The 25,808-nt window shown below is 35.0% G+C and overlaps 1 protein-coding gene across 1 annotated transcript in view; it reads right to left on the minus strand.

Annotated features, from left to right (window-relative positions):
• Positions 1-25,808, minus strand: part of ASPH (aspartate beta-hydroxylase) — a 107,327-nt gene that overhangs the window by 62,383 nt on the left and 19,136 nt on the right. The window contains exons 4-15 of the mRNA XM_086609352.1: positions 16,724-16,813; positions 15,134-15,208; positions 13,836-13,997; positions 12,576-12,635; positions 10,869-10,925; positions 10,241-10,285; positions 9,449-9,484; positions 6,240-6,278; positions 4,794-4,838; positions 4,630-4,656; positions 3,114-3,161; positions 2,145-2,189 (exon numbers count right to left, since the gene is read on the minus strand). Coding sequence (XP_086465478.1) covers positions 2,145-2,189; positions 3,114-3,161; positions 4,630-4,656; positions 4,794-4,838; positions 6,240-6,278; positions 9,449-9,484; positions 10,241-10,285; positions 10,869-10,925; positions 12,576-12,635; positions 13,836-13,997; positions 15,134-15,208; positions 16,724-16,813 — 729 coding nt within the window. The remainder of the gene's footprint in view (positions 1-2,144; positions 2,190-3,113; positions 3,162-4,629; positions 4,657-4,793; positions 4,839-6,239; positions 6,279-9,448; positions 9,485-10,240; positions 10,286-10,868; positions 10,926-12,575; positions 12,636-13,835; positions 13,998-15,133; positions 15,209-16,723; positions 16,814-25,808) is intronic.

Genomic DNA, 25,808 nt, shown 5'->3' on the forward strand with positions numbered 1-25,808 from the left:
TGGCACTGGTGAGGCTGCACCTCGAATACTGTGTTCAGTTTCAGGCCTCCCACTACAAGAAAGACATTGAGGTGCTGGAGTGTGTCCAAAGAAGGGCAACAAAGCTGGTGAAGGGTCTAGAGCACAAGTCTTATGGGGAGCGGCTGAGGGAACTGGGGTTGTTCAGCCTGGAGAAAATGAGGCTCAGGGGAGACTTTATTGGTCTCTACAACTACCTGAAAGGAGGTTGTAGCGAGGTGGGTGTTGCTCTCTTCTCCCAAGCAACAAGTGATAGGACAAGAGGAAATGGCCTCAAGTTGGGTCAGGGGAGGTTTATATTGGATATTATGAAAAATTTCTTCAGCAAAAGGGCTGTCAAGCATTGGAACAGGCTGTTCAGGGAAGTCACTAAGTCATCATGCCTGAAGGTATTTAAAAGATGTGGTGCTTAGGGAGATGGTTTAGCAGTGGACCTGGCAGTGTTACGTTTATGGTTGGACAATGATCTTAAAGGTCTTATGCAACCTAAATGATTCTGTGATTCTAAACAGAATATTTGGAAAACTACCCACTACTGTACAGTACACTAAAGATTATTTTTTAGAGAGGTGAAGGTAGGAATTTAATTTATTTCTGCAAGACTAAGCCATAAATTACAGTATAAATAGCAATAGAAATATGGTCCACGAAAACAAAAATTAAAGATTTCGAGTTCTTGGATTCTGAATTCAAGTTTTAAGATTGTATATGTAAGTCAAGAGATCATCTCAATATCCTTATATCAATACAATTGACACTGTGCAGTGTAATTATCCACTGTCAAAATTTTGCAATAGTCCTGTAAAGGCCTTTTAACTTTAAGAAGCAACATTTTCTGAGAGAAAATAACTTTCCTAATTCCAACTTAAAGCACAACAAACCAACTTAACACTACCTTTGCTGAACTTCTTGCCTATGCTGTCAAAGGTAATTACTGCTTGTTCCTGCACTGATTATAAGCTTTAGTTAAAAATTTCACATTCATTATGAAACAAAATATTTTTAGATAAGGCATCTATTAATGAAAACCTATGGCTTCAAACATTTCAACATATCATGTGGCTGTTGTGATAAACACATTAGAAAGACTTCACAGACAATACAGTTACGTGTTGATACCAGCATTTTAAATCACCTCAGTTAAGGTAACATGTAAATTAAAACACGAACTAAACCATGCCTCCAATTCATACTGGGCAACCACAAAGGCCTCCTATGGTTTTTCACTTCTCTGGCTACTTTTGGCATGGCCAAGAATGAAATACAAGTCTCCTCCCACAAAGAAAAACAAAACCTTACAGAACTACCTCGGCACCATATCACTTAAGAGCTGAGTATTGCAAAGATTAACTAACTCAGAAGATGCTCAGGCTAATCAGAACAAAACAGAAATATTGCTTTCAGGGCTTCTGGATTGCAGCTTCTGTGATTTACTGCCCAGAGATACAGCTCAGTGTTTCACTCAACACAACTGCTTTGTTATGAAGAACAAACTAGAAACTTGTAATAATTAACTCCAAAAAGTAGATGAAATCTAACAACATGCAATCTTCAAATTTAGAAGTCATTTAGCTACTCCAAAAATGGTCTGAGTAAACTCTATGTTTACTACTGTCAGGCAACAGATGGAAGAGCTGGAAGCACTCTTTTTCTTAAAAGTAGTTAAGAAAAATGTGATGGCATGACACAACAGTCCTGTTTCCAGATCAGCCACCAAAGAACATGTCGAAGTCAGACTCCAATAGATCTGACTGATACACAGAGAAGTGACAGCATCACCACCCATGATCAGTTACTCTAGAAACGAAGTACGCGCATATTTTGAGACCTGAAATGTTTATATTTCCCTTTATTGCAAATGTATCCAGCTCTGTCTGAAATCATTAAAAATTAAGTTGTAAATTAAAACTATGCACAGTTTTATCTGGAATGCTTCTGTATAAGCAGTAACTATTAGTAGCATTTATCTAGTACAAGATAAAAATTATTGCTTCAAAACCAGGAAGTAACTTTAAATGAATTTAAATTATATCCCTTCATTCCTCTCCACAAAGTAATTTGCAAACTCTCCATGTAGCGATAGCTTCATTTTTTTTTGAAATAAAAACCAATCAATCTTAACTTACCCACTAGATCGTCATTTGAGTAATCCTCAGCTTGAACAGGCATTTCTGTAAATCAAAAGTGTACAAACAATTCAAAAGGACAGTTTTCTAAATATTCACAAAACGCTGCATTCTTTTCCCTGATGCTCAAAACAATGCCCTATCAAGACTGCTCTGTTATACCACTTTTGCAGAAGTGGGATGCAAATTTTTCTCAGCTGAATTTTTCCAGAGGAAAGATTAATACTTAAGAAGACCAACGAGTAAATTGCAGGATTGCATAGTTTCAAAAATGATACTTCAAAATTCTGAAACTATAATAATCTCCCACAATTTCACGTTACTACAGTATTAGCTTAGAAAACATTCAGGTACTTATGTTCCCAGCTGTAATTGTGAAATATTCGACTTCAAAATTTAGTTCTTTTTAATTCCATATGTATGTTTAAATTAAACATGTCACCAAGTTTTATCACTGCTAATAGACTGAAGGTTGGACATAGCTTCCTATTCATGCATGGAGGGAGTCAGGCTCACCAGAAAAGAATTCATAATAAGAAGAATCGAAGAGAGGGGAATATATTTTCTGATTTGAGAAACCCATAAATAAAGTGCTTAAATCAGGGGAGACATTTTACTCTATTTCTTACATATAATGCTCTTTCCTGATTATGCACTACTGACTGGCTGGTGGGAAACAGAACATAGCTTTACACGACCTCATATGGCCACTTTTATTGCTATAAGTTTTTCTGAAGTGGGAGCACTCAGCTTCTAAAACCGAAGAGTCCTCTGTTAGACATTAAAATATTATCATTAAAAAACCCAAATGCTAGATTCCAACAACAGTTATGTTTGTTTTTAAAAGAAAAAAGTTGCATAGACAGTTATGAATGTACTTTTATTGCAGTACTGAATTCTATAGTATGATATTTATAATTCTCTTTTTTTTTTTAAATAGCAAACACATGCAAAAGATAATATACAAACCTGATTCCTCTGGTTCAGTGGCCACAACATCTTCTGTATGCTTACTTTCTATGGTTACAAAGAAAATAAGTGTTGAAAGTTACACACAGTATGTGCACAATTTTGCTTTTATTCCCCACCAGCCACCCAATCAAATTAATATCAAACAAAATGGCAGACTTAAGTTAACCTAGTTGGTTGTTCTGTAGTTTAAGAGTAGAAAAAAGGTACTGAATGTATTTCATGTCCAAAACTTTATCTTATCCTTGTAAATTATTTCCATTGCTATTATGCCCCTTCAAAGTGATTTTGGTTACAATTGTTATTCATGTGAAACAATGTTTTTTTCCATTTAATTATATTAGAGAAACATTTTTCAAATGGAAAACCTAAATAAATACAGCATCAAGTCCTACACACTGCGCTCAGACTAAACTGCTTAGATCACTTTGCTCTAGATTACTGAACTAACATCATGTCTGAAAAAAAAAAATAAATCTTGCTTAATGATATTTTTAACTTTTTAAAGCAAATTTTCACATTATGTTTGACCTAGCTGACACCAGCACAACAAATAAAAATTTACAACTTAATCTTTTTGAGTAGTAATGTGAGAAATTAGCATATTCCATTCCTGAGATTGAAGCTCTAAGCACTTCATAAGAATGTCATAAGGTTCAACAAGGCCAAGTACAAGGTCCTGCACTTGGGTCGGAGCAATCCCCAGTATCAATACAGACTGGAGGATGACTGGATTGACAGGAGAGGGGATCCTGGTGGATGAAAAGCTGGACATAAGCCAGCAATGTGCACTTGTAGCCCAGAAAGCCAACCGTATCCTGGGCCGCAAACAAAGAAGCGTGGCCAGCAGGTCAAGGGAGGTGATTCTGCCTCTCTACTCTGCTCTCATGAGACCCCACCTGGAATACTGCATTCAGCTCTGGAGTCCTCAGCACAGGAAAGACAAGGACCTGTTGGAGTGGGTCCAGAAGAGAGCCATGAAAATGATCAGAGGGATGGAACAACTCTGCTATGAGGAAAGGCTGGAAGAGTTGGCACTGTTCAGCCTGGAGAAGGCTCCAGGGAGACTTTACTGCAGCCTTTCAGTACTTAAAGGGGGCTTGTAAGAGAGATGGAGAGAGACAGTTTACTGAGGCCCATAGCGACACGACAAGGGGAAATGGATTTAAACTGAAAGAGGGGAGATTTAGATCAGATATAAGGAAGAAATTTTTCACTCTGAGGGTGGCGAGACACAGGAACATGTTGTCCAGAGCAGTTGTGGATGTCCCGCCATTGGAAGTGTTCCAAGTCAGGCTGGATGGCGCTTTGAGCAAGCTGATCTAGTGAATGATGTCTTTGTCCATGGCAGTGGAGTTGGACCAGATGATCTTTGAGGTCCCTTCCAACCCAAACCATTCTATGATTCTAGATAGTACATTTCTCTTTGGTTTTTGTTGTTGTTGTTTTTTAATTTTATCAACAAATATAATGGAAGAAAAAAATCTTTTCTTTCACAAACTAGAAAAAGTCATACCTGACAGCTCCTTATCAATACCAAAATCTTCAATAATTTCATCTATAAGAGAAAGCATAAAAAGAAAAAAATATATAATGAGTTGGTTTTTTTTTTTAACATCAGATCTCAAAATGCATATTTTTCAATAAAATACTTTATGATCACAATTAAAAAATATATACCTGGCTCTGTGGCTTCATTTACCTCCTCTGGAAGGTCCTCAACAGCTAAGAAAACATTCAATTCAGAGCAATAATGAATTCAAGCCCCCAACTGATGAAACTTATATGCAACACAAAAGAACATAGCTAGCACACAGATATGTTTAACTGCGAACAGTAAACTATTATAAACAAATAGGAACTTTGAGGAGTTAGAAGGAAAAAAAAAAAATTACTTCTTGAATTTTCTTCTCTGTTTCACTAAAGAACAGCTGTATTCATTAGGTAAGTATTTCAGAATTGTACCTTCTGAACAAATGTTGTTTTGATTAAGACTCAGAAACTTTAAAAATTGAAATTTTAAAAATACTGTTCAATCTTTCTAAGTATAATTAGTACTCCCACTTTCATCTTTTGCAACATCAACTCCATCTTCTAGACATACTAAAAATAAAAAAAAAATCTATAAACTTCTACTTTAAAAGTCTTTTTATTTAGATAAACATGCAGTTCCTCAGTGCGTCCTACTTTCATTCCTGAAGGACAATGAGCAAGTTCAACTTAAATTATGGATTCTACGGAAAAATACATTATTTTATTTGAACATGGCACCTTTTAACTCATTTGACTGTACTCTTAATTCTATGATTACAAAGCTGCAAAACAGATACTTAAAATTTATTTACAGTAGAGAATTTCTTGACTTCATTCTAAACTAAACAATTGTGTCTTTCAATCAGCTGTTTGAGGTAACTGTCAAAAGAGCTGGTATTTAAAGACAACAAAGTATACAGGATCCAGAAAGAGGACTACAGACAAACAATTTTTCAATTGATTCTGCTAATTAGACAAAGGTACCAGCAAAACATATGCATCAAAGCAGAGCTAGCAGTGACAGCCTGTAAATTTTGAATGATCTTAAGCACTGGTTACAAGGTTACAAGAAAGGCTTATAACAGGCAGGAAGTTGAGTGTCTAAGCTGAAATACTGTTCCAAATGTCCACAAAAAGCCTCACATGCTCCACTTTCTGCCACTTGAGACCTCAGGTGACTTGAGATCTTAAAGATGAATCCTCAAGGATGGTAAATTAAAAGAAAGTGTCTCAGTTCATAGTCAAAAACCTAACTTTATAGCTACATAGACTGTAATGTACATTTGTCATAATCAGCAATATATTGTAATTAAAGATCACACAGATTACATATTTCACTATATATAAATAGTAAGATAAAGTTAATTATTTTTATGCCAAGTTTACTAAAATATTTCTCTAATTTTGAATATAATTTCTATTCCAATAGCATTCATTTTAGAGGTATTTCTCTTTAATTACATATGAAAAAAGATTTTCTGATATGCTTCATATATATAAATATATATATATATGGTGGGATGTGTATGGGAGTGTACACACACTTCACCCACGCACATATACACACACACACATATATGTGTATGTATGTACCTGTATCTTGAGTCTCAGTCTGCTTTTCGTGTTTTGGTTCTGAAAGGAAAGAAAAATAAAGTTCCTGGGTGGTTGATACGCATGGAGTATCCTAAAAATTTCGTTGTTAAGCATCCAGGTAATTTCTGTAGTGATAGATGCAAAGCACTCAAATACTTGCTCTAGTTTTAGGGCCTGAATAGATATATGAACTCTTACTGGAGCTTGTAGTAGAAATTCTGCATATAAAACAAATACCAAATGCGAACATTATGCTGAAATTTCAAGCATTTCTATCTACATAGATGAAACACTGAAAACAAAGTTATTGTTCAGTACAATTGTTATAATTCACCTACATACCTAATCTTTGAATAAATAGCCACTCTAATTTTTATAACTCTGAAGAAGTATGTTAAAAATAGTCATTATTTTGCTTTAGATATTGTCTGAAAACAGACAAATGTTACTCATTAATTGTCTGAAATTTCAATATACATTTATTGTGAATTTTACAACTGAAGAAGTCCAATGTTCATTCAGGGTTTCGGATAATTTTATTATCTTAACAGTACTAACCATCATCTGAAAAAGGTTATTTCCATAAGATTTTTTTAAAAATAGAACCTTCTACTATCCAATGTTTTATCTTAAAAGGCACTAATAGTCACTTGGCTCCCCCTTTGTCCCTTTAAAAAAAAAAAAGTTCTTACAGCACATTCTTAAAAAAAAACAACAAACATGCAGAACTCTGCAATTTTAATGAAAGATCTCAAACTTGCCTTCTTTCTCTAGTTGCACTGCTACAAACCATATAAAACTCTTCACAGAACTACCAAAAGCTATGTACAGTAAGTGAGTTCCTGTATTCTGAGTTAAACGATCAATCCATCTACACACTTCACTGTGGGCACATACACTTATTTCAACTAAAGTATTTTTAGCATTAGCAATAACCACAGAAGGTATGAAGAAATGGTTCCTTTCAATATGCTAGACACACAAAGTGGGTGCAGCCTATCATCTTGCAAATGTCAAGAACACTCAATGCCTCATCTGATTTGTCTTTTTCTTCTACACCGCTCCAGGCTGGAGCTCTCAAATGAAATTCCTCTAAAATATACAAAGGAAGCACTGTGCTTTCTCTCATAACTAGAAGGGAGAATTTGGAAGCAAGGCAAAATTCTGCCATGAAAAGGTGAACTTTTATCAAGAGAAAAGCAGTTTGTCATGGATTATGTTGAACTACAGGCATAATTTGCTGCGTAAAAAAGCCTGGCAATTTAGTAGCCAAGAATAATAATTTTTTGACAATCATCATCTACTTTGGAATTTCCTTTTGAGAAAAAGAATTAAAACTCCTATTATCTTTATCAGCCTAATCAGAGGATTTGGAATAGTAAAGAAAGACTAGAAAAAAAAAACAAAACACTTAAATCTGTTTTACCTGACACTATTTAAAACTCTCATCGTAGCACACAGTAGCAATCGCACATGAAAACACTGCTTGCCGAAGCACATGAACTACTCACAAAATAGACTCACTCACTGCTATTGTGCCAGGGCCAGAAGAGATTGCAGAATATAAGGTGGTTTGGGGGCTGACTCTATGGAAAACTAGTGCAAATTACTTTGAGAAACTCCATGATCATCTTACTCCAAAAGCAGGTATAGATGACACTTCTCGAGGGCAGAGACCATGGAAGCGTTCTCTGTTCATGTCACCACAACATATGAAGGAGCATGAAAAGCACAGATTAAAAGTTGTGCTTCTCATTCATATCTAGGTGCGAGAAGCAAGAGAAGTGATTCTAAATTAGGAACTGATTGTAAAATAAGCATCTGCTGAAAAGGAGATTAAACAATAAATCCAGGAAAAAAGTTAGGTGTCTCTTGCTTTTCTGTCCAATTGATGCTGACACATTTCGTCAAGAGCGTCACAGCTGACGCACACAGTTCTTTCATGCAGACTGAGAGACATGGACTAAGGGCTGAATACTCTGTTGGGCCACCAAAAGTCCCTCAATGGGATTTTGACTTCTATCCCAAAGGTGGACGTCAGAATTTCCCTCCTGATTGACAGAGATTGAACCTCAAGATTTTTGGTCTCAAATATTTTGAAGTGAAGAATTGTTGTCCTTTGCTCAGGTTACATAAACATGGAAAATAAACAAGAGTGCTTTGAAGACATGTTTAACTTTTCTGAAGCGCGGTAGTCCCCAAAAGGATGTCACAGAAAGAATCACAACCACATACCTTTGTTTCAAGACTGTGACCACTAGTCGTCTTCTCATTCACTTTTTGATTTGGTCTCCGAAATCATTAGCAAACCATAAACCAAATCAAACTAAACCAGAGTAATATCCAAAGAACTGGTAGTTCTGGACAAGATGAAAAGCTAATACTGAGCTATAACAGATGCAATGAACAACAACTAACGTGGCTGGGGTTTCATAAGAAAAAGGGCATGCAAACTCTTCAACGTTCTGGAATACTGTGTTCAGCAGGTCCAGAGGAGGGCCACAAAGATGATCTGAGCACTGGAGCACCTCTCCTATGAAGACAGGCTGAGAGAGTCGAGATTTTTCAGCCTGGAGAAGAGAAGGCCCTGGGGAGACTTTCTAGTAGCAGTCTTCCAGTATTCTAAAGGGACCCTACAAGAAAGCTAAAGAGAGACGTTTTGCAACGGTATATAGTGATAGGACAAGGGGAAATGGCTTTAAACTGAAAGAGAGTACATTTTGATCAGATCTAAGGAAGAATTTCTTCACTCTGAGGGTGGTGAAACACTGGAATAGGTTGCCCAGAGAAGCTGTGACTGCCCCATCCATGGAAGTGTTCAAGGCCAAGTTGGATGAGGCTTTGAGCAACCTGGTGTAGTGGAAGGTGACCCTGCCCATGTCAGGGAGGCTGGAACTAGATGATCTTTAAGGTCCCTTGCAATCCAAACCATTCTATAATTCTATTATTCTTATTCCACACATGCACAATGTATGACAAAGAGGACATATATGGGAATGTAACCTATATGTATACTCTAGTCTTGTTTCAGTGATAAAAAATGATTGCTTACATACACAGCGGATTTAAACATAAAAACCCCAAAACCTTAACTGAGAACTTGCAAAAGAATGTGACAGCACGGACAATTTTAAGACAAAGCAATTTCACCTTCATATTAATGAAAGACATTAATACTGTAATTTCATTAAACATAGCAGTTGTCATACCATAGTCTTCATTATAACTGTCATGCACTCTATCCTCTGTTTAAAGAAAAAAAAAGAAAAATCAGTAAGAAAATTCATGGAATTTTAAGACAATAAATACTCACAAATAATACAGCATCAAGTTTATTCAGAACAAAAAAGATATTCAAAACTATAGTATTTTATACCATATTAAAGTTAGTAAGAGTTCAATAAAGGTGAAGATTTCTAAAAGATCCTGTGAAAAGAATACAATCACTTTCTGGCATCACAAGGTAGACTTAAAAAAGATAAAGCACTATAAGTAGGCTTTTCTTATACAGCTCATGAACTCATCTACAAATTACCTACAATTCAGAATGGAAATACTCATAAATCATTTCTATATGCAGCAAACTTCTACAGTGGAATTTTGGAATCCACTTGTTATGGCTTGCTTGTATTTTTAAGAAAATTTTTTTTAAGATACTACTGTTTTCCTGACACTTATCACACTAACTTCAACATCTTTGGTAAATTCAAATTATTTTTTATTCACAGAAACATTTCTATGCAATTTAAAACACAAACATCCATTCCTCTGGAAATTTAACTCTCAAAACACTATTCTGTCCATTTGGCTGACATCACAGAAAAGTAGTATTCATGTAGGTCTTTGAATTTTTTCAGAATGTAAACAAAAATATAGATGTAATAACTCATTAAGAAACTGATGCTATCTATAAGCTCCAAGGTTTTGGGCTTTTTTTGTCTTGGTTTGGGGCCAAAATTCAACAAAACTTCAATAAAAAGATATAAGACTTTGGACTATACCTGTGTAATGTTCAACAGCATCTTCTAGCATTAGCTCAGAGTCACCTTAAATAAAAATATTTCATATTTTATATTCTAATCAGATTTTCATGCAACAGCATGAAGAGACGTTAAAAAGGTCACAAGACCAATAGCACAAGGTCAATAGCACAAGAGAAGTTAAAAAGGTCACATATTTAGTTCAAGAATAACAGAACTAAACATACTGAGTTAATACTACAATGTTTTATTTGAAAGTTAACAGCTGGACTGTAAAACATCCAGGAGCTACACTGTAAGTCCCACAACATGTTAAGTTCCTGTATACTTGTATTTAAGCTTAACATTAGGAATACAAGTAGGTCTTTGACAATCCATTGATTACACTGTGTTGACAATCCATTGATTACACTGGAAGACTCCTGACAGAAAGATATTTGTGCAAGCATTTGTGGATTGAATTCGTGGAGTGTTGTGTTCACAACTGCAATGGCAGCACAGCTGCAAAAATCAGGCCTATTTGAAATGACCAGAAAAACTTTTTGAAAATAAAGCTGTAACTAAACAGTCAATATGACATTACTTCGAAGCACATTTAGAGAAGTATAAGTGACTATATTATAATCGGAAGTCATGAAAATTTACAAACCTGGAGCTTCTGGATCACTTTCTGTCTTTTCCACATCCATATCATACTCATATGAAACTGTAAAGTAAATATGAAAAATAAATATTTTTAAAATGAAAAGTATGAAATATTTTTAAAATGAAAAATATGAAATGTTTGTAATACTCCATTATTTTAACTTGCATACATAGTGTGTCTCTCAATAGCTAAATGTACCTCCCCAGTTCAAAGCTGACAAACTGAAACCTTACAGATACTTGGCAACTTGACAGATGGCAACCTAATTGAAGGTGTTGGGCCACCCCTCTCTTCCAGTCATCTGTTATACCATCAGTATGAAAACTAGATCCACAAGAGCCATTAGTCTCTATGAGTGTTTTCTAATCGTTCTTCTAATATGAATAAAAAAAATACAATCTTCCTTATCCTTAAAGTTCTAAAGTAGCTTCTTTTCTAATGTGCAGGAGGACCATCGGTGATGATCTACAGGAGACAAGATAAGAGCCAGAATTCAGACCTTGAGAAATATGTACATTCGCTTCTGGTGTCACAGATTTAGAGCAATTTACTTTTTTTCATTGCATAGCTAAACATGTGGATTATTTTCCTCTGTAACTACAATTGTTTGATGTTATTAATATATTCACTATCATATATCCGACAATACATGGTTACTGAAGGTAAAGTAACTATCTTTTTACTTTGGCAGCATTGCAGCTTGGATTTTGTATTGGTAACTGGAAGGCAGCAATCTCCCACAAAGATAAGAAGAAGCAGTGTTAGCTGTATCAAACAAATAAATTTATTTTTCTGTCACATTGGGCATCTAACAAGACTGTAAAGTCCAGAACTAACATTGAGCCAAAGGCAAGAAGCCTAGTCCAAAGAGAAATCAACATCTAATGTAAATGGAAGAGGCTGTCTGTACTATAAACAAGCATTATTTTCTTATCCTGAAGAAAATACTTAGCAGATAGCAAGGAAACTGCATTATCTACCTAATGTTTCTTCACAATGGGAAAGGTGAGCTAATGCCATTGTATGTGACATCAAGCACAATACTAAGATGACTATAAGCTAATTGAATTAGTCCAGGTAAAATTTCAAAAAGCTTTGAAGACGAATTACAGTGTGCAAAAAGACAGTGCAAGGATAGTTCAAAATGAAGCCCCTGGTGCTGACTCACTCTCTAACAGCATAATCGGCCACAAAGAAACACACAGTTCTGAAGGAAAGGTTACCAACCGGATGCTTCTGAAAGGTGACAGGTTGCATGTGAGAACACAAGTTTCTGACTAATGCCGAGAATAGGATAGAAGAACCTTAGCATTGTAGACTGTAAAACGACAGTAATACAAGCAATAAATCTCCTTCTCACTTTCTTCAACTGTACAACCATAGATATCTTGGCTATCCAGATCCCAATCATACACAACAGCCAGAAGCACATAAAAAAGATGAAGTTTTTTCACAAATGAAAGCAAAGTTTCCATACCTATCACTCCTTTTTAAGAACCGTTTGTAATAGCATACATGATACAGCCATCTCAGTCAGAGTAAAAAATATCCAAGACAATAAAGAACAGTTGTTTGGAGAAGAAAAAAAAAATCAAAATTATATATGACTAAGCCAGTATAACCTTTTCTAGTTTGCTTTCTCATATAATTTGCTACATTAAGGCAGAAAAACAGTATAACCAAGTTTGAAAAAAAAAAAAAAATTTATACCTGGAGCTTCATATGGTTCAGCCTCTGTTGCTCCAAGATCATCCGTCAAAAGATCTGCATCTGAGAAACAAACATGTATTTACAAATTTTAAAGTTTTAAAATCAAGATATGATACAAAAATTATTAACAGAGTATCATGTAAGAACAGTCAAATTTCTAAGCAGAAATTCTAAGTACATTTATTCTAATGCCTGCAAAGTATGTATAAGGATTGAAATTTATAATTTTATTCTTATATATAATACTGAGAATGTGTATACACACATAAACTCTATATACATTTAAAAAAAAAAAATCACTCTCCACAGAAATTTCTGTGTAAATGTAATGAAAGTAGAACATATTCACTTTGCCTTCTTAGTAGTCACTTTAAAGATTTAAAGTAACTGGAATTTGAATCTCTCATCTATTCCCCTGCTTCAACTTGCACTGTGGATGAATAGAAGAAATAAAGAAACAAGGAGGTATAACAGATCCAGACCGAAGAGAATTACTTCAGTTGTGAAGAAAGACTCTCAGTGTACTTCCAGCAATCAGAACTTTTAGATGACATCCATTACATGAGTTTTTCAAAAAGCAGTATTAAGATATATGTAAAATTTTCAGTACTGCAGATACAAAGCACTCAGAAATATTTTTCCCTAAGTTGAATTTAGATCATAAGATTCTGTTTTAACATTTCGACCACAGACTATTCTTATCATCCCGTCAATGCCTCAAGGCAGCAGGGTATAAGCATCTTCTTTATGTGATGTCATGTTCTCAGAACTGGCAATATAGTTCATGTATAACATTATCTTGGTGAGCCACATTAGAAGGAAAGTAGAGTGAGAATAAGTCTGTTTACAAAAGGCTGTGCTAGTAAGCTCTTAAAATTTTTAAAAATTCTTAAAATTAAATTCTTAAAATTAAACTTGAAAGTCCAGAAGAAGACTCCACACAGATACTATAGAAGTCACTCTACTTAGAGGAAGATATGCAAAGCTGGAGCATAGATTAATTTGTTTGGCTGAAAGCCAATAAGACAGCATGTAAACAGTAACAGTTACGTGGATTCCAAAACACATGGCATTAAAATATCCCATTTTGATTTTTAAAAAGAATATTTATTTGCAAATAATACTTGCTATGGTTTACATTTGCCAAATCTCTATTGCAAGTAGAAATTAAGAGTCGAGTTTTTAATGAGACATATTTCCATTGGTCTGCTGTTATTTTTGGCAAAACTTAATTTTCAATATATTTAGTCATTCAGATACCTTTCTGAATGGAGTCTGGTGTCTCATACGCTTCTAGCATTTCATTCTCTAATTCTCTGAGCAAGTCATCTGTCATAGGAGGTTCAAAAGTTTCTCCATGTGTTTCTTCCTTCACTTGCCACTGGTCGTTTATACTTTCATCTACATCTTCATGTCTCTCTCCTAATCAATAATACAGATTGTTAGAGAATACATACTCTTTTGTAAATACTATTACCAGCAAATATTGGGTCTTCAGCACACCCTTTGTGCTTTTCAAGTAGTCCTCAAAGGGTGTGGGGACGGAGACAGATGACTCTTCAGCACTTTCCAGCAGTATAAACCCAAAGTATCTGCACTGACTTGCTGGCGCCTTCTTTGCTCATGCAGAAAACCACAGTAAAAGTTATCTCTGTTTACCCATTCTTGCACTCTACCCAGTATTTTGAGGAAGTTTTTGTCAACTGACTGATTTGAGTAGCTGCTGCCAAACACCTCTTGGTAAGAGGCCACAGCTTCAGGATTTGGTGACTGAACTCTTTGAATTTTCTTGAAAATGATCAGCTGATTAGAATGTCTTGTGTAGGCAAAAGTACTTTAAGTACTTTAAGAAAGCCAACCCACAACACCTGGGCTGAATCCAAAGAAGCGTGGCCAGCAGGTCGAGGGAGGTGATTCTGCCCCCTCTACTCTGCTCTTGTGAGACCCCACCTAGAATACTGCGTTCAGCTCTGGAGTCCCCAACACAAGAAGGACATGTCGCTGCTGGAGCGAGTCCAGAGGAGGGCCATGAAGATGATCCGAGGGCTGGAGCCCCTCTGCTATGAAGACAGGCTGAGAGAGTTGGGGCTGTTCAGCCTGGAGAAGAGAAGGCTCCAGGGTGATCTTATTGCAGCCTTCCAGTACCTAAAGGGGGCCTACAGGAAAGCTGGAGAGGGACTTTTGACAAGGGCGTGTAGTGATAGGACAAGGGGCAATGGCTTTAAACTGAAAGAGGGAAGATTTAGATTAGATATAAGGAAGATGTTCTTCCCTCTGAGGGTGGTGAGGCACTGGAACAGGTTGCCCAGAGAAGCTGTGGATGCCCCATCCATGGAAGTGTCCAAGGCCAGGCTGGATGAGGCTTTGGGCAACCTGGTGTAGTGGAGGGTTTCCCTGCCCATGGCAGGGGGGTTGGAACTAGATGATCTTTGAGGTCCCTTCCAACCCAAACCATTCTATCATTCTATTTTAAGTGCATACCAAAACCAGACTCTTGAGATTTGTCTAGCCTATAAATTTATAAATTCTTCAGTGATTTCTAAGTGTTAATGCATTACCAGGCTGGGAATGGAGAGCTTCATGAAGAACAGATCGAATTTCCTCTTCCAAGTCTATGTCAGCATTCTTGTGCTCTAAAAGGATTATAAATTGCGGTGAAGGTAAGTGCAAAAGGTGAAGTCTACACTTTAGATCAAGGCTTGCAGCTTTTAGTAGCCTTCACAAAGTCCCTATTCTATTCCATTCCACAAAGTTCTGTAGAGATTGGCTTCATGAACCTTTGCAATTCATGCAATTACAAGAAGAATTTGGTTTTGCTTATTCTCCAATATGGAAAGTTTTGTACAAATCAGATCAGATTCATTCTGAAGATGAATTGCATGTATCTTTTTCTCAGTGGCAGTAACATTAATAACTTCAGACAACTATTCAAACCAATAATTCTTTTCTAAGTTACTATTTTACTGACACTTCCATCCATTACTTTCCTACAATTTAGGAAAGCAGCACTAGCATGTCATATTTGACAACAAAACGTCACTTGCAGAAGTGGGGTTTTGTTGGCTTTATAAACAGGGAAAATAGATACTAACATTACAATATCAAGGTCTTCTCCTGGCAATTCACAGCAGAAAAAAAAAAAAAAATCAGAAACTGATTTCAGGGACAAGAGATTGTCACTTAACACACCAGCTCAGGACGTAAAAGCATTGCTTTCATATAGATGTCCTAAAATTAACATTGAAAACACAACAGAAAAAAAGCAAATCACAGCTGTGTTTTGAAACAGAGATCAAAAATGGTACCAGTTATGGGGGAAAAAAGGAAACAGCTTAACTTAATATATTTTATAAGTTATCACTTAAGAAAAGTAACACAAATTCTATATTCTGTTTTGCTGACCACATGGTCCGCATTTGTGGGTTATTCTGTTAGGTTCACATAAACATCAAGTAAGATAAGCCATATTCAAGAACAGGAGAAAATACAATTTCTCTGAATAACACTAAAATACAAATCATGCATCTGAAATCTGATCTCCAAAATATTTTTTTCTTGAATTCCTCCTGAACCTAACAAATTTTACTAATATTTTCGGAGCTTTTAAAACATTTAAGTGATTTTTTTCAACACTAGCAGCTGCATTTATGGTATTTATGATATATTATTGGAATTAGTACAAAAGAGAACATTTGATTAATCATATAAAGTTCGTTGTTGAGGTTTGGGGAGTTTTGGTTTAGTTTGTTTTGTTGCTTTTTTTTTTTTTTTTTTTTTTTTTTTTTAAGATGGCAAACCTGCTGTTATTCTGACTGGGTTATACTGTCGCATACATATCAAAACTACAACTGCACATCAGCAGAAAGTTGTTCTGATGTGATATGGTTTCAATGGTAACCATGAGAGCAGACAAGAGCCTTCCACACATTCAAATTATCAACTTTTCATGGTCGGCGATTTAGATGAAGTTACCAACAGTGATTCCCATTAAATAAACTATAGTGGATAAGCAATACATAAAATCAATGAAAGAATTCTTTTCCTACCCAAAGAAATAATACAATGAGTTTGCATGTGGAGGAAACAGAACTATAATTCAAATGAAGCATCATGTCTTTTGTTCACCTATAGTTTACAAAAGGTCTTACCTGATTCAACATATGATTTCTCAGCAGGCTGGATGGTCTCCTCAGATTCTGGTGATGTTGGCTGTGCTGGGACAGATCTTTCTTTAAGGCCTGCATTTTTCAGTTATAAAGTTAACTTTACATTCTTTTTGATCTGATTCAATTATAAACTAAGAGTTGTTTTAATTAAATTAACTGACGTTAAACTCTACAAAATGTATTCAAACAATTAATCACAATTACAGGGCTGTCCTCATATACAGTGATTGTTACAAAGACTAAAGTGTATTCAAGATAGTAAAACAAATCTGTTTGCAAGACAAACATACTATGAGGGGGGAAAAAAGGAACAGAAATTTAAGCATTTGCCTTTATTTCAAAGTGACTATGCTACTCTCAACATGTATTCAGCACCCAGAAGAAAAACAAGCAGCAGGTTTTTCTCACTGTTCTTCTCTTTGGGCAAGAAGTGCTTCATATGATCAATTTTATAGGTTTTATGAAGAACTAATTTGAACTTATAATGTGCTGCTTAGAATGAGAAGAGAGATTTTGAATTGATATATTAAACCTTTTAAGGTCTGATGAAGAGAACTGCAATTTCTTCAAAATAATCTCAATCTCTAGTTTCTTTTGACAAATAAGTTACTACAGAAAAAACATGACTGATAGAATTTCACCACTAAGATGCTTACGATCTATACCACAGAGACTTTCTAGATCAAAACACAATGAAAAGAAAGCAACCGATAACAGCAATGATCAAAACCACAGCAAGAAATAAAGATAATTCATAGCCTCGAAAGATTATATCACATCTTAAGATATCATATCCTCAAGAAAGAATGGATTGGTATTAGTCTAATCCTCCATTCAACTATCCTTTAAGAAGGATTCAAGCAAGACTTAAAAAAGAAAGGTTCAGACTGGGTATAAGAAAAAAAACCAAACAACTTACACACACACACACACACACACACGCCCCCCCCCCCCACTACCACCACCCTCCATGAGGACAATCAAATCAGTGGAAAAGGCTGCACACAGAGGTTGTGCATTCCTGTCCTCAGAGGTTTTACAGACCGCACTGGATAATGGCCAGTGTACCCCGGTCATACCTCTGAGATGACCTTGTTCTGAGTAGGATGTTTGAATAAGGATCTCCTGAAGTCCTTCCAAACAGAATTCTCCTATAATCCTATGTTCCTTTTCCTAGGGTCAATTCAGATAAAACTACAGTCTTAAATAAACACACGCACACACACTGCCCAAAACAAACTAGTTTCTCAAGAGCTGTATGCACAGAAATCAATAGAAAAATAGTATTTAAGAAAGCAGAGGCTACACTGTAATAAACACTCCTGTACCGCTAACAATCTTATAAAAGTAATTTTAAGTGGAACAAAGTAAGTGTATTTCAAGTCAATAAATTAAACAAAAAAAAAATTACTAGGTTCCTACTGAAGTCAAACATATCTAAATACAAATAGGACCATTATGCCTCAAAATAACTTTGTGTGAACTAGAGAGATTTTAATTGTTCATGCATCATGAGAAAAACATATATTCATTCCATTACTCTATATAAGTAATGAGAACAGGAAAAATAGAGTTAATCCTACTTACACATTTTTGTATTATTTATATAGCACGAAGATAAGTAGTTAGGCTATATCTAAAAGAACTATAATTTAAGAGTCCACTACTAAGGAGTCAAGATCAGAGGGTAGAGGAAAAAAAAGCCAAATTTACACTTGATTTTTTACCAATTTTCTTCCATGTCATAAAAAAAACCCCATTGAAATACTCAAAAATATTATTAAAACTTACATTTATTTTTTGCTGCAGTAATATTAGTGGCTACAAGAGTAAGTAGTTACTTCCTTCTACAACCATCTTTAACTACATACTGAGATAAAACCAGTTACTTAGCCACTGCCTCACACTTCAGAATCTGGAAGCATAGAAACAGCCACCCTGCTTTCACAAATTCAGTTCACTTCCCTCACATATACATCTCTAAATAACTCCTCGTATCCTTCAATAACCCATACCTCCAATTCCACACAACCACCTGCTCTGCTTCATGAACAATAAATGGATTCGAAGTATTTCACAGCCAACAAGCACTTAGGGTGCGTAAAAGGAACGAAGAGACTACCAAGAGTATTTTCTTTGTTTTGCTTGCACATTTCTCAACTTTGTTCTCAAGCTTTTTATACATATCTATCATGAAATCATATCACTGATTCCTATTCAATCTTGTTGAGTACACAATATGTTAAGTAATTTAACTTCTGCAAGATACTATTTTCTCTCACCTTTTTATCAAAATAAAGTTGTACTCAGTTTTTACTGTGTGGTGCACTTTTTGAGCTTATGTGATAACTTGCCATGTTAAGTTGAATGACAATAATATTTCATAGAGATATAAAACGGCACAACAGATCTCTGGGGCAAAAATCTCATTTTATTGTTTGGCTATCTGTATAGCTTGAAGTGTTGCTCAAATAAAACATTATTGGAAAAAAACACAAACTTTTTTAGAACCAGACAAACTTTGAGTCATAAATACAATAGTATGTTAATCAGAAAGGCAACTCATTTCAAATTTCACTCCCAGATCTGTCACATTAGCAGAGAAAATAAAAAGTGATGTGCACTATACCACTGTGCCACCAATCTTGAGAAGTGTGAGTTGAGTGCTCCTCTGTCAAATATGTAACTTAACACCTATCACAGCAAAGACGAATAAACACGTCTATCATCACCAAAATCTCAAAGAGAATGCTCATTATGCAAGTGCATTTTTTAGATCTTCATTCTGCCAAGATTTTTGCTAAGAACTATAATGTTCATAACACACACACGTCTTCCCCTCCTTCTTCATACTATTTAGAAAACAGCTTAGTATATCATCTCTGTTAGTTATTACAGCTCGAATCTTAAGCTACTGCACTATTTTCTACAGCTTTTATTTGAACTATTTTTCATAAGTTTCCTATAAATAAACACCTAAATAAATAAACTATCAGATTATATCTTACCCTGTTACCACATCTTCTACCTCTAGGGATCAAAGGATCTTACAGAGACATATATGTGCTGTATGGAAAGTCTGAGATAAGTGTATTGCCAATTCTTATACACAAAATTTAAGCAACACAATGAACAGAATCAGCCTTCAGGACTTCAATCTTATACCATCACCCACATGCATACTCATGCTCAATTTCAGTCCTTAGTTTCGTTTTCTTTAAAACAATACTGCAGTATTACAATAATAAATCTTCAACTTTCATTATAAATTTTGTTCTGAGTCTTGTGTAATTTTATTGTGCAATAAATATTTCAACATACGAAGTGATATGATTTGTCTAGTAAGATTAGAAAATATTCCTTTTCCATATAAACTTGAAAGCAAGTATAGATTTAATAACATACTGAAATATCTCTGCAGAAACATTTTGTAACTTTGTTTATTCTAATGAGACTGCTGGATAAATCATTCCCCGGTGCTAAAAATACAGAAGCTAGAAGAGCAAACTAACACAGGAGCTTGCCCACATAAGCATTATGTACTTCAAAACTCTTGTTTGCAGAAAATAATAGTTGCAAAAATACATTAGTTGTTCTTTAATCAAGTTTAACCTGAATATAGTAGTAGTAGCACATCACTTCTTAAAACATGACTGGAATCCAACAATACCCATCAATGGTGAAATAAGTGGCCTAATTTTCAGAATATTCATTACTAGAAGCTTGGAAAACTCAGAAAAAATCAGGACACAGTAACCTGAAAAGTGACATTGAATCAAGTTTTCAGACCTAAAGACAGCTAAAAAATAAAGAAAGAAAGAAAGGATGAAAGAAAAGCTGAACATATTGTCACAGGATCAATAAACAAAAGCATTGCGATACTTTGGTTGAGCGTACACTGAAGTCTTACAAATAAACGCAACACTAAAGTTGGTTTGAGTGTTTGTGTATAAAATAGTTTTCTCAGTCTACTCAAGGAAAAAAAGTTTAGCAGGGAATAATTTCCATTTATTTGCTAAGTTCCTCTGACAATACATTCAACTGATGTTCCTCTTGGCTATTTTTTTGAAATAGAAATATTTTTTTGTGAGTTTCCACTATATGTGTCAGATAATCCTCTTAATATTGCTTTTAAACTTGCATTTGATACACAACATTACATTTTCAACCCCAGATCAAGAAAATAGCATTTTAATACAAGAAAACAAAGAGAGGGAAAAAAACTCACCAGGTTTAGCGTGTACTTGAAGTAACTGGCATCAATTTGACATTTCTGTTTTCAATACATATTGTTAGCCAGGCATATTAACATATGTACACATTTGAGTTTCACAGCAGACATTCTTGCTTTGTGTTCACAATGCCAGTACACGCTTAACAGTTTTCAAAAAATAATTATATAGAGCCTTTGTTCACAATTATTTCCAGAAAATATTATATTCTTACTGCCATATTTACCACATTCATATAAATATGCTTAATTTCTCATTCTTGAGGTCTGTTCCTCATTAGCACAATCACAACTCCATTTATTTCTTTTCTTTCTTGTCTTCCTTGGATGGGTTTTTAACTATCTTTTTTGTTTCTTTGTCTTTTCCCACCTGAATAGTACCATCCTTTTCACTGACTGATTTTTTTGTAGTCTCCTTGGATTTTACATTTTTGTCTAGGCCTTTTTCCTTTTCCTTTCCTCTGTCTCTTTTAGCCTTGTCAGAATCTTTCTTTAATTTATTCACATCAACAGCCTTCTTGTCCTTTCGACCAGTAGCATCTTTTTCTTTCCTGGCTTTCTTTTTTTCTTCCTCATCTTTAATTTCGTCCTTCTTGGATTCCTGCTTCTCCTTTAATTTCTTGAGTGGTTCTTTAATTGCTTCTTTTACTTTTTAGGTTTTCATTTATAAAAGAGGAAACGATCAATAAAAGAATCATTCTTAGATCAGAAAACATTAGCAACTATCTAAAAGCTTTGACTGAATTCTTACTTAATGTTTGTTAGATGACAATTTAAACCTGTATAATTAAATATTGAAGCTTTAAGCCATTTAAACAAATTAGTTCTGACTTTTAGCAGTAACTCACACCATGCAGCCAGCCAACCTTAGCTTACTGTGACCACATCCAAAAAAAGCATTAATCTAGTGAAAACCATGCCTCTATTATCTTACAGTTAGCTAACTTCTGCAGACTGCTAGGAACAGTTCTGTCTGTGAGCACAAAAAATCACAGTAAATGTTGTATCTTTGACAATGGTACCACCATTGTAGGATCTAGAAATGTCAAGAGCATCACCAGAAGAATTTTTTTTTCCACAATTTTCTCTACTTTCTAAAACTACAAATGAATGTTGTAACAACACAAATGTATACTACAACAACTTATTGACATTGTTACTTCAGATCAGGCCAAGACTTAAAAATGTATCTTAAGTATGCATTTTACAAAAATAAGAAGTAGAGCATACAACAATTCAGAAGAAACAGCAGCGCCCTGGTGAATTAAATCAACTCCAAAAAGTTAACTTGGTTTGACCATATTCAGTGAAATCAAAGTAATAATTGTAAATTAATTCTTACATCTTTGCTTTTCCACATGTGGCATTATTAGTAATACTTTTTTAGTTTGTTTTACTTTTGGAGTCGTATTTCTTGTGCTTATTTTCTCTATTTCTATTCACAGTTGGCTGTGATGTGGTATCTAGATAATATATCAGAAAAAGTTAGAACAGCATTCTTGAAATCTAAATGTTCAATATTTACTTCCACTTTCCCCACAAACAACATTGCTGCTGGTACTGGCATTCTCCAGAATAAGGAATTTTTAACTCAATAAAATTTAGAAATTTTTCTATTAAATCTCTGTATGCAGTATTTGTATTTAATTTTAAAATTAATACACTCACATTATTAAAAAAGGCAATAAAGATTTTATATAAAAAATACAACAGCTCTATATTTATTCGGACTTTTGAGAGAAACTGCAGTCTGTTGAGGTAAAAAGCAGGCAAGTGACAACATTTCTCCTGTAACATCTGCCTCTAATCGCTGTGTTAACGTTTCTGCGAGTGAACAATTCAATCACACAGCTCAGCCTAAAAGTCGTAATATCACGGTTCCTTCCAACTGTTTTTTGGCATAAAGCATTTGAAATACATCATACCATTTCTTCATTTTCATATCAAATATTGAAAAAATAATTCAAAACTCAGGAATGAACTGTTAAATGACTTTTGCTACATTCTTGGAAACACACAACTTGCAATCAAGTCATACCAAGCACAATGTGGAAGAAACACTAAAAATTTCAACTTGCATGCAAGATGCTAAGACAAGTCCCATTTCTACGATCAGGAGAGTTTCCCTCAGCAAACGCACTTTTTTCCTAATGAGATTTTGTATTACAAACAACATGCATTTTTCACAGGCTAGGAAAAAAACCCCAACATATTAAAGTCTAAGTGTCTTTAACGCCACAAAGAGACTGTGTTCTTTACATAGCACCATGCTGTGTGGAGATAACTAAGCACATCTAAAAATTTAAGCACCTGAAGTACAACTGGTAGTCTGGTCTTTTGCTTAGGCTAAATGGCCTTTTTAATTTCTCTGTTGCACTGAACACGTTTAGACTATTACATCCTGTTCATACAGCAATGTAATTACAAATAAACATGTGGCATAAATCAGTTGCAAGTGATCCTACATTAGGCTTTTGGAAAATTTATAAACATCATCACTGCAATCAATCCTGCAAATAATATTAAAGAGGAAGTTATTGAACTTCACCTAAATTTCTCCTCCCATAAGAAAGAAATAGATGAAACTATTTAAGTATAGACTTACTTAAGTAGAGACTTAAACAGAAATTAAGGTGTTCAAGTCCAATTACAATATAGTAATAGTAGCATGAATTAATGCAAGATAACTAAAGGAGGATTTCACACAGAGCAAAATTCACATATACATCAGAACTACTTTTAAACATGCAGTATATGAAGTTAACAAACTACTTATAATCCAAACAAGGCAACTGCTGTAAAATCATCTGCACAAACAAAATCTGTTCTAGTAAGGAAAGCGCTCACATTGCCATTAAATTACAATCGGTAGTGGAAAAAAAAACAAAACAAAACAAACACAAACCTTACAGAAAAATGGGGAGGATAATAGTTTGCTACACCATTAGAGAACACTTAGCCAACACAGCTAGTATTAGTAAACATTATTATAACCTGCAATCTGTATTTGCAATGCGCATGCATTTCAGACATCATTATCTGCATAAAGTTCCACAAGAAAAAGAACATTAAAAATACCTTTGACTTTAGGTTTTTTCTTGGCTACCCCTCCTGGCTCCTCACCTGATTTGTTGCAAAATGGAAATAGGTTATGAACATATCTGTGATGTTCAACAAACATGACATAAAATTTTCCGATCTGCCATGCCTTGTAAAAAGTTATCTGTACATAGCACACTGCAATGCTATGGGGAGACACCAAAAGTCAACTAATTAAGAATAAAACATCTTCATTTGCAAGACCACCACAAGTACTGAGATGGAAGACTAATTAATCCAAAAAGAGTAACACATTACCAGATGGATGCTACTCGAGATGCTTCTTAACTTCTTAGAGCTAGCTCAGTTCTCTCCGGACAGCACGATGCCACCTCTTTATAACCAATATCTCCACTGATTTCTCTGCTAGGTATTCTGTCAGTTCTCTCTCAAACCCACTAACGTATATTTCTATACATTTTAATAAATATTTAACAAACATATTAACTCAAAAGATCTTCAAGCATCTATGTATTGTAAATTATATAAACTGAGTATTTTCTTACAATGAAGTACAATCTATGTTTCTTTATCCAATGGAAAATATGTGTTTTAGCAAAGGTATTGCTCATATTCCAAAATACAGTTGCCATTTCATTTCAGTTAAAATACATACTACTTTACTTAAGACTTTTTAAGACTGTTAAGACTTCTATTAAAAAAATAAACCTCACACTCCAAATTCAGGTGATGACCTTTTTCCCCATTGTAGGTAACAGAAATCGAGGTCATTCAGCATCTTGATTCTGCTTTATACCTAGTTCCACAAGGGGCAGAAAGGCAAAAGCCTTCCTCAGAATACAGATAATAGCTAGCCTCATCTTTCTAATACCATAAAAAGAGACTGGATTATCACCATCATATTGCTGTGGATTAAGACAAACTCCAGAAACACAACTACCTTAACCACAAAAATCATGTGCATTGCTACCCAAAATCCAACCAGAAAGTTAAGAAAAGTTATGGTAAACATATTTTTAGAATTCATGCATAACGTTATTAAACTGGAAGAGATATTTCAATGTCTCAACATTAGGCTTCTCAATCAGACATATAAAGTGTCTACACATTGGACATTTGAACCACCAGCTTAGGTTTCCAGAGAACGATTAACACCTACAGAAACTGCATCAATATACCTCAACATTTATTAAAAAAAAAAAAAAAAACAAACAAACAAAGAACAAAAAAACTCTCTCATATTCTACACTAAAAAAAAAAATCATAAATTTAAAAAATATAGCCATTAAAGACATTAAAGAGAGTCCACAGGAGGGCCACGAAGATGATCCGAGGGCTGAAGCACCTCTCCTATGAAGACAGGCTGAGAGAGTTGGGGCTGTTCAGCCTGGAGAAGAGAAGGCTCCAGGGTGATCTTATTGCAGCTTTCCAGTACTTAAAGGGGGCCTACAGGAAAGCTGGAGAGGGACTTTTTACAAGGGTGTGTAGTGATAGGACAAGGGGCAATGGATTTAAACTGAAAGAGGGGAGATTTAGATTAGATATAAGGAAGAAGTTTTTTACATTGAGGGTGGTGAGGCACTGGAACAGGTTGCCCAGAGAAGCTGTGGATGCCCCATCCCTGGAAGTGTCCAAGGCCAGATTGGATGAGGCTTTGAGCAACCTGGTGTAGTGGAGGGTTTCCCTGCCCGTGGCAGAGGGGGTTGGAACTAGATGATCTTTGAGGTCCCTTCCAACTCTAACCATTCTATGATTGTAATCAACTTGCACCTAATT

Source organism: Tauraco erythrolophus, chromosome 3 (genome assembly GCF_009769465.1).
Source record: "Tauraco erythrolophus isolate bTauEry1 chromosome 3, bTauEry1.pri, whole genome shotgun sequence".
NCBI classification, from domain to species: Eukaryota; Metazoa; Chordata; class Aves; order Musophagiformes; family Musophagidae; genus Tauraco; species Tauraco erythrolophus.